Source organism: Sturnira hondurensis, unplaced genomic scaffold, assembly GCF_014824575.4.
Source record: "Sturnira hondurensis isolate 20B ecotype Veracruz unplaced genomic scaffold, ASM1482457v3 Scaffold0004136, whole genome shotgun sequence".
Taxonomy (NCBI): Eukaryota; Metazoa; Chordata; class Mammalia; order Chiroptera; family Phyllostomidae; genus Sturnira; species Sturnira hondurensis.
This window is the reverse complement of record NW_028076767.1, coordinates 5,680,719-5,692,870: the sequence shown is the minus strand read 5'-3', so window position 1 is coordinate 5,692,870 and position 12,152 is coordinate 5,680,719. Positions and strand designations below refer to the sequence as shown.

The 12,152-nt window shown below is 39.9% G+C and overlaps 1 protein-coding gene across 3 annotated transcripts in view; it reads left to right on the top strand.

Moving 5' to 3' along the window:
* The window catches only part of CASP10 (caspase 10), a 64,633-nt gene that overhangs the window by 20,561 nt on the left and 31,920 nt on the right, over nt 1–12,152 (top strand). Inside the window, exons 3-5 of one of the 3 annotated variants that reach the window (XM_037043631.1) lie at nt 3,217–3,271; nt 4,570–4,923; nt 6,058–6,151. In XM_037043631.1, the coding sequence (XP_036899526.1) occupies nt 4,577–4,923; nt 6,058–6,151 (441 nt within the window). In that variant the 5' untranslated portion in view covers nt 3,217–3,271; nt 4,570–4,576. Of the gene's footprint in view, nt 1–2,847; nt 3,272–4,569; nt 4,924–6,057; nt 6,152–12,152 lie in introns of those variants that run through there. The other 2 variants (XM_037043629.1, XM_037043632.1) reach the window with 2 other exon arrangements.

Sequence of the window (12,152 nt, the reverse complement as noted above, 5' to 3'; positions counted from 1 at the left end):
AGTTATAATAGTTATTATGGAAGGCAGACTCTGTGTTTTATCCAGTTTATCTTTCTAACTGTGCCCAATTCAGTGCTTTACACATAAGAAGAGCTTGCTAAATATTTAAAATAATTGAAAAACCTATGAGCAAGTTAAGAAGTGATAGTTTCACCAACTGCCTCCTGATATGGCCCCCAAAATAAAATATTTATAGTTGAACAATTGAATAGAAGACCAAGATTGAGGTCCTGTCTATCTTTATCTTTTTTCTAATTGTGCTAATGTGCACATTACATGAAATTTACCATTTTAACTATTTTTCATATTTATATGCAAGTAGCTTACAGATATTTATTGTGCATGGAATCAGAAATTCTCTAAATCTTTATCCAAAACCTACCTTTAGGATTTAAAAAATATACATATTATTTTGTATTTAGGGACCTTGTTATATCCATTTTCTCTATTATTTTTTAATTTAAATCATTTTTATTTTAAATTGCATTTGATATACAATATTATATTAGTTTCTAGTGTTTACCCCAGTGATTAGACATTACATAACTTACTAAGTGATCATCCTGATAAATCTCGTACCCATCTGGCACCATACATAGTTATTAGAATATTACTGACTATATTTCCTATGCTATATTTTATATCCTAATGACCATTCTGTAACAACCAATTTGTACTCCTTAATCCCTTTACCTTTTCACCCATCCCTCCAACCCCCATTCCATCTGACAACCATCAAAATATTCTCTGTATTTAGCTATGAGTCTGTTTCTGTTCTGTTTGTTCATTTATTTTATTTGTTTAGATTTAATTGTTGATAGATATGTATTTATTGCTATTTATTTCTTCTCCTTCTTCTTCTTCTTCTTCTTCTTCTTGAAGACCCTTTAGCATTTAGTGTAATACTATTTGGTGGTGATGAACTACTATAACTTTTTGTTGTCTGGGAACCTGTTTATATGTCCTTCAATTCTAAATGATAGCTTTGCTTGATAAAGTAATCTTGGTTGTACGTTCTTGCTTTTCATTACTTTAAATATTTCTTGCTAATCCTTTCTGGCCTGCTGCTTTTAAGATTCTCTGTCTTTAAGCTTTGGCGTTTTAATTATGATATGTCTTGGTGTGACCTCTTTGGATTCATCTTGTCTAGGACTCTGTGCTTCTTGGACTTGTACGTGTACTTCCTTCACCAGGTTAAGGAAGATTTATTTCATTTTTTCAAATAGGTTTTCAATTTCTTGCTCTCCCTTCTCCTTCTGGCACTCCCATGATACAGTTGGTATGCTGGAATTTGTCCCAGAAGCTCCTTACACTATCCTCAATTTTTTTGGATTCTTTTTTTTTTTGCTTCCTGATTTTTTTCTTATATTTCAAATTACTGAGTTGATTCTCAGCTTCATCTACTCCACTTTTGATTCCTTGTAAATTATTCTTCATTTCAGTTAAGTAGCCTTCATTTCTGATTACTTCCTTTTTATGGTTTCCATGTCCTTTTTTATGCTGTTGAAGTTCTTGCTAAATTCCTTGAGCATCCTTATAAAAATTGTTTTGACCTTTGTATCCGGTAGTAGTTTGCTTGCCTCCATTTCATTCACTTCTATTTTTTGGAGATTTCTCTTGTTCTTTTGTCTGGGACCTGTTTCTTTGTTTCCTTGTTTTGGCAGGTTCCCTGTGTGTGTTCCTACGTATTAGGTAGAGCTTCTTTGTCTCCCAGGCTTGGTAGAGTGGCCGTGTGTGGTAGGTATTCTGTAGGGTCTAGTGGCACAGCCTCTCTGATCATCACCAAAGCTGCACTCCAGGTCCCTCATCCCCACCCTGTGTGGGCTGTGTATCCTCGCCTGTTGTAGTTAAGTCTTGATTGCTGTTGACATGTAACGGGAGGGTTTTACCAATTTCATGGATTTAAGTACATTTACATTGTTGTGCAACCATCACCACTAGGGTTTGTCTTTCTTTAACACTGAAGTTCTCCGGATGATGCATAGGATATAGAAATGGTACTTCAACACATTTGCTAATTAAACATCATAATTTTTACTTTTATTCAGAGATAAAATATCTTTCTAAGATTCTATATTTCTTCCCAGACTTAGCACATTTGAATTAGCTGAAATGTAGTGCAGTGACTTACAGCCAAACTCACTGATTTAACTTTTGGCTTTCTTACTAGGTCATTTTGTGATGTTGGAAAAATTACCTAACCTTCCTGTGTCTTAGTTTTCATGTCTTAAAAGGGAGGTCATGGCCCTGGCCAGGCAACTCAGTTGGTTGGACCACCATCCCACGCACTGAAAGATTGTACGTTTGATTCCTGGATGGGGCACATACCTAGGTTGCCAGTTTATTTCCCAGTCAGTGTGTGTTTGGAAGGCAACTGATTGATGTTTTTCTCTTACACTGATATTTCTCTTTCTTTCTCCCTTCCTCTTTCTCTAAAATCAATAAACATATCCTCGGACAAGGATTACAAGAAAAGGAGGCCTAAATAATAATATTTACCTTAGAAAGTTGGGATGATTAAGTGAATAAAGCATGCTTGGCACCTAGTAATTGTGGTATGTGTTAGGTATTGTTTTTATTCTTATAAAGTCTTCAAAGTGTCTTTCCTGCTGGACTGAATGCTCTGAGAGCAGAAACTTCATGAATTTTGCCCATTGTTAGTGGAGTTCCTTGCACATACCTCAAATTGGCTTGTTTTCACTCCTTCTCTTCTTTATTGCCTTAAAATTTTTTTTGTTTATTTATACATGGACTTATTGAGAAAAGATTAAGATGGCTTACTACTATTCATGGGCTTCTGGATTTTATTTTAAAACTTAAGTGAATCTGGGGAAGGAGGTGGTTGAAAAAATTGACACTTTCCTCTTTGACTGAGGGAGGGAGGTGAGTGACCCAAGGCGAAGGTCAGAACAGAAGTGCCTTCTAGTTCTTTTGTAAGAGAGATCGGTTTTACCAGGGAAAGAGGTCCTGAGCTCTAATGTGGGAAAGTTGCGGTCATGCCTTTAGAAGGCGCTGTTTAACCAGGATCATCCTAATGCCAGGGGCGGGAAGGGAAAGGCAGTGGTGACATCAGCAGGAAACCAATCTCAAGCCTAAGATTCGGTTTGCATTTCCATAGCCAGCAACAAGTCTTGAGTTTTCTCCCGCGTCAGTTGGAACTTTCTTAGGACTTGGAGCACACAGAGGATTCTAATTTCTTCAAAACTTTGTTTTCAGGCAATATCCCTAAGAACCACTTGCCTCCAGTGGATCAGTGGAATTTCATTTGAAGGTATGTAATTAACACCTTTGTCCCCGCTGGGGTCTTAGACGCCAGCATTTTCTTTCACTTCATGTCATAGAAACTTGCAGAAACTCTTGTTTTCAGTAGTGGTGCTATTTCTTCCTGGATTTATCAGCTTTCCTAGGGAAAAATGAACAATTAAAAAGCCCCAGGAAGGCTCCGGCATAGCCTTTAATGGCAGAAATATGCTTATCTACGAACAAGAGACGAAGTCTGGCTGAAAGATTTAGGTTCTTCAGAAAACTTCAAGGCAAATATATGATGTATTAGAAAGGGAGATGTCTCCAAGAAACCAAGACCCCATGGGTGATCACATTAAAATGGCATTTTTTGGTTTCTGTTTTCTAATAATATAAGTAATATGTGTTCATGGCATAAGATTTGAAAAACTCAGACAGGAGCCCAGAAAAACATTTATATTTTATGTAATTATATCAGCTAGATATAACCACTCTTTGTCATTGATGTTTTGTTTTTACTATGTTCTCTTTGCTTTAGAAAGTAGTTTCTTGTTCCTAAATAACTAAGTCTTGTATAGTGACTATGTACCTGTCCTTATATTATGAATAATACTACACTGAAATTTTTTATCACTTTATTGCTCCTTTTACTAGAATAAAATTCAATGTAGAAAATACCACAGTTTATGAACTGGTCATGTGGAAATATTGGTTAATTTGCGACTTTTTACATTGATTTGAGCAACTCTTGTCTAAAGCTTCCCTTTGTTTCTGGGATCTCAGCTGATGGCTGCTCTTTCTGTGGGTTACATACCTGTGCCGTTAGGGTTAACAATGTTGTCTTGTTGTCCCTGGGTTGGTAGGCACTTCGGAAATATACACCTCCAGATTGCTTTATTTCTAAAATGTAGGGCATAAATCTAAGTGCCATTTCTGCCATTCCTGCCATTTGGTGGGAATGAATTAAGAGCTCCAACTGGGACTCCAACCAGGAGCTGTTGTGCTGAGTTGGCCTCCATTCTGACCAGCTTCTCTGGTGGACACTTCCATTTCAGAGAAATCACGTTAAACGAGTCCCAAGAAAGTCTCTCTCCAGACCTCTAAAGAGTTAACATACAAGTATTGGAGTCCAGTTTTCTGGGTTATTGGTTTTCTTAAGTAACTGTCCAATAATTTTATTTCAGTAATTTTTACTTTTTAGCACTTCTAGGAAAGTCTAATAATGCCTGGAACAGAGGAGGCTGAAACTGGGAGAGGGCCTGGGAAGTCAAGGTGCCTTGTGTTCTTACTCTCTAACACACTACCCCACATCTCCACCTCTTTCAGACTGGCCATGTCATTTCAAGGTCAAAACTGGACTTCTAGTTCATTTGATAATAGAGCAAAGAACTTTCGCAGGAGGCTACTGGCTATTGATTCACAGCTGGGAGATAAAGAAGTAGAACAATTAAAGTTTCTCTGCCAAGATTTCATCTCCCAGAAGAAGCTGGAGAGGTCCAGCTCAGCCTTAGACGTTTTCGATCATCTCATAACAAAGGAGCTGCTGAGTGAGCAAGACCCCTTCTTCCTAGCAGAACTCCTATACACCATGAAGCAGCCCTTGCTGCTGAAGCACCTCAACTACACCAAAGAGCAAGTACAGAGTTTGCTGCCCACTCTGAAGAAGGTCTCTCCATTCAGGTGAGGAGGAGTCTGTAATCAAGAAAAGAGGGTTTTCCATTTTGAGTTCGTTCAGGTCATTGGGCTTTGAAAGGAGACTGGGATTAAGATCTCTTTCTTATCTACAACCTCTTTGGATTTTACAGTGATTTATAGTAGGAGATTTCTCAGCTCTAGGTACTAATGAGAGGAGAGGTCACGCCTCTCAGGGCCTAGCACTGGCTTCCCGTACTTTTGTTTCTTGCTGCCAAGGGAAGCTTACTTAAGCAGAGCAGGCCTACACTTTTCTCTTTTCCAGTCTCCGATATTGTTTCTTCTGTGAGCCACTGGGTGTGTCTGCCTTCAGTCATTTGAGAAGAATGCAACCTTGGAACAAAATAAGCAAAGTGAAAACGATGTCTCCAGGGTAGAGAGGGACATCATTTATGCCATGTCCAGCTACATTTTGGGTGGGGAACACAGAGAGGTAAAATGTAGACATCAGGCCTATCATGGTGACCTTAGACATCACTTTTAAATTGTCCACGGACGTAGTACCTACAGAGAACTTTACAAGAAGGAGACTTCAAAGTGTTATTTTACTTAATTGCCTGGGCAATTATGTCCTTCAGGCTTTACACTTGGACTGGCTTCCAGAATCTGAGCTATCCTTGGGTAAGTGAGGGGATTCTGGAAATCACTTTTTTTTTCACTTTGCTGTTAAAAAACTGATTTTTCAGAGACCAAGGAATGGTCTCTGGCATATAGAGACATTAGTGTGTGAATGAAATATTCAGTTTGGCTGGTTTTTCATTATATGGCTATCCAGAAGTTGGGAGAATGTCCTTCCTTTTTCAATAGTAGACTCTACATTGCCTGGCATTGTTTCTAAAGTGGAGTTGCAGGTGAAAGTCCATAATTGTATTTTATGTTTTTATAGCACTGGACTTGGAATCAGAAAGCCTGTCCCTACTGTTTACTTTGTTATCCAAATTTAATAGGTCACACTGAAGCTCAAAGTTTTAGTTTTGCAGTCTATAGAGTGGGATGAATAATTGTCTACGTACAGGATTGTGATCATTTACGTAGGAGAGAGCATAAGCAAAAGCACTTGATTCACTGTGCTGTCCTCTGCAAGTGTGAGACTTCATTAGTCTCTTTGGGTATCTGTCTTAGAAACCTGCTCTACGAACTGTCCGAAAGCATCGACTCAGATATCTTAAAGGAAATGAGCTTCATTATGAAGGAATCGTTACCCAAAATCCAGCTGGTGAGTGGGTCATATAGAATGGGATCTTTGTGAACATTGTCCCAGTTGGTGTTTGGGAAGAAGCTGGAAAGGTTTTCAAGATGGTTTGTTTATTTATTTATTTATTATTTATTTTGCAAGAAACAGTATATACAATGGTTAGGAACATTGACTTTTGTGTCAAATGGGCCTGGGTTCTAGTGCTGGTTCTTCAACCAGCTCCATATATGATTGGACATTTCTGAGTCTCCATCTTCTCACACACCACACCACTTTCTTTTAGGACTATTTTGAGGATTAGAGAAAATAATGTTCATAAAGCATTATCTTAAGGCCTATATTTGACACACAATAGCCATGCAGTAAATGATTAACTGCTACTGGCATCCACCGCATTTTATGATACAGAAATGTTCAGGGCACAACAAGGACACGAGAAGGTGGCAAATAATGGTAGAGTGGGAATTAGTTGATTGTCATCTACGTTAATTGAGACGTCTGAGGGAGTCGTGTGTCCTTTTCAGTGGACCCTGCAAAGTGTCGCCCATGTAAGTGTGCTGTGAAATTCAAATGAAACAATTTGAGGATGGGCTTTGTAAAGGGCCGTATAGATGTAATGTTTTTAATATTAATGTAATAATGTTATTTGCTAATATTTTTACTATATTGGTCACATTTGCCAATATTCTTTTTTAAATTATATTTTATTAATTATGCTATTAAGTTGTCCTGATTTTCCCCCCAGCCCTCCCCACTCCCTCAGGCAATCCCCACACCATTGTTCATGTCCGTGAGTCATGTGTATAAGTTGTTTGGCTACTCCATTTCCTATACTGTAATTTACATCCCTGTGGCTATTCCATAACCACCCATTTGTACTTCTTAATCCCCTCACCTCTTCACTCATTCCCCCATACCCACCTCCCATCTGGCAACCTTCAAAATGCTCTCCATATCCATGATTCTGTCTCTGTTCTTCTTGTTTGCTTAGTTTGTTTTTAGATTCAATTTTTGATAGATTTGTATATTTTTCCATTTTATTGTTCAATATTTTGATCTTCTTTTTCTTAAGTCCCTTTAACATTTAATATAATAATGGTTTGGTGATGATGAAATCCTTTATTTTTTTTCTTGTTTGGGAAACTGTTTATCTGCCCTTTGATTCCAAATGATAGCTTTGCTGGGTAGAGCAATCTTGGCTGTAGGTCTCTGCTTTTCATGACTTTGAATACTTCTTGCCAATTCCCAGCCAGCAAAGTTTCATTTGACATCAGCTGACAGTCATATGGGAATTCTCCTGTAGGTATCTAACTGCTTTTTTCTTGCTGCTTCTAAGATTCTTTCCTTGTGTTTAACCTTTGCCATTTTAATTATGATGTGTCTTGGAGTGGGACTCTTTGCATCCACTTTGTTTGGAACTCTCTGTGCTTCCTGGACTTGCATGTGTATTTCCTTCATCAAATTAGGGAACTTTTCTTTCATTATTTTTTCAAATAGAGTTGCAATTTCCTGTTCTTTTCCTTCTGGCACCACAATGATGCAAATGTTGGACCTCTTGAAGTTGTCCCACAGGCTAATTACACTATCTTCATTTTTCAGATTTTCTTTTCTTTTTGTTGTTCTGATTGGGTTGTATTTTGCTTCTTTATGTTCCACATCATTGATATGAATCTCAGCTTCATCCACTCTACTGTTGTTTCCCTGTGAATTGTTCTTGTTTCAATGAGTGAATCCTTCATTTCTGACTGGATCTTTTTTAAGCTGTCGAGGTCCTCACTAAATTCCATGAGCAGAGTTTTGAACTCTGCATCTGATAGATTGCTTATCTCCATTTTATTTAGCTCTTTTTCTGGAATTTTGATCTATTCTTTCATTTGGGCCGTGTTTCTTTGTCTCCACATTTTGGCAGCCTCCCTTTATTTGTTTCTGTGTGTTAGGTAGAGCTGCTTTGACTGCGTGTCTTGGTAGTGAGGCCTAATGTAGTAAGTATCTGGTAGGGTCCAGTGGCACAGCCTCCTCTATGACCCGAGCAGGGTACTTGAGGTGTGCCCTTTATGTGGGCTGAGTCCACCCTCCTCTTGTAGTTGAGTCTTGGTTTCTGTTGGCGGATCAATGGGAGCGAATCACCCAGGCCAGTTAGCTGCAAGGATTGGCTATGACCATTTACCACCAACCTCAGCCCTCTGTGCAAGATCAGTTGTGCAGGGGCAGGGTGGTGGTGCTGTGATGTGGTCTGTAGCTGTACACTGGGTGCACTGGCCCTGGGTTTTCCTGGGTGGTGCAGATCAAGGTCATTCCCTACCTGTGTTTTGCTCAGGGCTACTCTTCCTGAGCTATAAAGTAAGCTGAAATGGCTGCTACTTGTGCTAGGCTAGGAGATTCCCAAGTGAAGCCAAGTTTTGAATCTAGGCTGGCTGCTGCTAGTTAGTGCTGGGCCTGGGGCTCACTGAGGCCAACTGTTACTTGTTTGACAGGATTTAGGAAGCTCTGAATCATGAGTCAAGACCAACCATTCATGTGGAAAAGCAATGTGGGTGGGCCTGTAAGCTGGGTGGGGAAGAGTCTCTGGGGATCTCCAAGGCAGGCAAACCGTGTGAGCCAGGTTGATGGAATCTTAGATGTGGCAAAATTTGCCAGCTCTGTGTATGTGTGGGTTGGCGGGAGAGGGCTTAGAAAAGGGACAGTGGTCTCTGCCTGCCTTGATGCCAGATACTTCAGTTTTTCTATGTGCCACCAGTGTCTTTCAAGTGCTGTCATATTGCTAGAGCTCAGGAGTGAATCTTATCAGGTGATTTTTGTGTGTCAGTTCTTTAAGAGGAACTGCTTGGGGCTCCAGAAGGTTCTTCCTCTGATTCAATCCCTGTTGGGTTTTGCAGCCAGAAGTTGTAGGGACTTACCTTCCTGGCACTGGAATCCTAGGCTTGGGAGCCTGGTGTGGGGCTGGGACTCCTTGTTTCTGAGATATCCCTCCCAAATTTCTATCCACCACACATGGGTGAGGGATCAATCCTTCCATGTCTGTGTCCCTACTACCTGTCTGGATGGATGTCGTTTCTTTAATTCTGTAGTTGTCAGACTTCCATTCAACTTGATTTCTGATGGTTATGAGTGATGGTTTTTCTATATTTTAGTTGTAATTTTTATATGGCTGTGTGAAGAAGCAAGCCATGTCTTCCTATACTGCCATCTTTACTGGAAGTCACTACTATTTTTCCCATACTGGCAGGAAAGTAGCTGCATGTCTCTCTTCTGGGCCTCAAAACTTAATATACCATATATATTTTTATTTTGACTTCAGTAGCAGCTTGTGACAAGCAAGTTAAATTTCAGAAATACCATTTTCAAACTTTACCTTGTAACATGATTTTCATTGTGTTATTCAACCACTATTTTGATTAGATTCTAAGTTATGTAAGGTTTTATAACCAAAAAAGTACATGTAACATATGGAAGTTATAAAATGTAGCACTAAGTGAACAGCCACAAATTCCTCCAGCTTGTGAATGAGAACCTCACTGATGCTCTTGAGACTATATGTGTAGTCCTCCTATATCACATTCTCTCCAATCAACTGCTATTGACAATGTTTTTCCCCCTTAACCATAACTAAGGAATGGGAAACTGTTTTACATGTGGTAGTTCAAATGAAGACCATGTTGGTAATTCATTAAACATGTTTCTTGGTGTCAGATCTGTAGACCTAAGCAAGTTATTTCTCTGTTTTGGCCACACTCTTTGAGAACTTATCTTCTCCCTTTTAGAACCCTCAGGGATTTTAGCCCTTTGCATCCTTTGATTGGTCATCTCTAGAGGTCCCTTTCTCCCAAAGATTGGTTGTGAGTTCCTTGGGGGTGGGCACTGAGTCTACACTCATCATTATAGCTTCAGAATCTTGCAGAATCTGTTACAAATGATGCTGTGAATAAAAGCGTGAAAGAAAGGAATGATGCAATCTACTTCCTTCTATTTCTTTCTGAAAAAAAAAAAAGAGGTCCAAACACTTTCAGAGTATGTGATTTTACAATGAATAACTAGGGGGATTAGCAGGATGAACTAAACCACCACGATGGGGATGTGAAAAGATATAAATTCTCATCATTGTTGCCCTTTGTCAGAATCTATTAATTTTCTTCCTCAGATAGCCCCTGGAAGTTTTCGTATCCTCCTGTTATTTTTTTTCACTTTTTCCTTTTCTTTTTCCTTTTTTATTATTGAAAGAAAGCACCAAAATATAATATAAAAGATGACACACACAAAAAAACATACAGCTAAGTGAATTATTATAAGGCTAATACTGGACTTCTGGCCAAGATGGAGGCATAGGTAGACACACTATGCCTCCTTGCACAACCAAAATTAAGGACAACAAAAATTTAGAAACAAAAAAGCATATAGAACTGACAGAAAATTAAACTGTACGAAAGTCCAACAACCATTCATCCAGACCAATAAGAGGGGCAGAGTTGGCAGCCGGTGGGGAGGGGTTGCGGCAGGAAAAAGTGGTGGCTGGCAGACACAGGTGCGCAGACAGCAGTTGGCAGACCTTGGGCGTGGGGTGGCAACGAGCAGACCCAGTGAGGCATGCAGGGAAGCTGGCTGACCCTGGTCCCACATTTGAGTGCAGATAAACCAGGCAAAAATGGTCAGTGAGACAGACCAGACAACCCAGGGCCCCAGCGCCGGGCAATAAAGTCTAAAAGCACCAATTGGAAACACTTGTCAGGATTGAGGTGCTGGGAGAGACTCTCGGCCTCACAGGAGAGTTTGTTGGAGAGACCCACAGGGTCCTAGATCATACACAAGCCCACACACCCAGGAACCAGCACCAGAAGGGCCCAGTTTGCTTGGGGGAGGTGGAGGAAGGGACTGAAATCCAAGAGAGAGTGGACCAAGTGCCCTTGTTCCCTCTTTGACCCCACCCCCCACATACAGCCTCACCACCCAGCCACTGGGTTGCCCTCCCCTGGTGAGCACCTAAGGCTCCACCCCTCACTATGTAACAGGTGTGAGCAGAACCCCCACCCCCAAAATGGCTCAAATGGAAGAACAGATTAAAGCCCCAGAACCAACACATCTAAGGGACGGAGAGATAGCCAACCTATCAAATGCACAGTTCAAAGCACTGGTGATCAGGATGCTCACAAAATTGGTTGATTTTAGTCACAAATTAGATGAAAAATAAAGGTTACACTAAGTGAAGGAAAATGCACAGGGAACCAATAGTGATGGAAAGAGAACTGGGACTCAAATCAATGGAGTGGACCAGAAGGAAGAAAGGAACAACCAAACAGAAAAGAAGGAAGAAACAAGAATTCAAAAAAATGAGGAGAGGCTAGGAACCTCCAGGACATCACTAAACATTCCAACATCTGAATTATAGGGGTACCAGAAGGGGAAGAGGAAGAGCAACAAGTGGAAAACTTATTTGAACAAATAATAAAGGAGAACTTCCTCAATCTGGCAAAGGCAATAGACTTCCAGGACATCCAGGAAGCTCAGAGAGTCCCAAAGAAGTTGGACCCAAGAAGGAACACACCAAGGTACATCATAATTACATTAGTCAAGACTAAAATGAAGGAGAGAATCCTAGAAGCAGCAAGACATAAGGGGACAGTCACCTACAAAGGAGTTCCCATCAGACTTGTCAGCGGATTTCTCAAAAGAGACCTTACAGGCGAGAAGGGGCTGGAAAGAAGTATTCCAAGTCATGAAATCCAAAGACCTACAGCCAAGATTGCTCTATCCAGCAAAACTTTCATTTAGAATAGAAGGACAGATAAAGTGCTTCCCAGATAAGGTCAAGTTAAAGGAGTTTATTATCACCAAGCCCTTATTATATGGAATGTTAAAGGACTTATCTAAGAAAAAGAAGATAAAAAATATGAACAGTGAAAGGAAAGCAAACTCAGTTATTAACAACCACACCTAAAACAAAAGCAAACTGAGCAAACAACTAGAATAGGAACAGAACCACAGAAATGGAGATTACATGAAGGGTTAGCAATAGGGGAGTGGGAGGAGA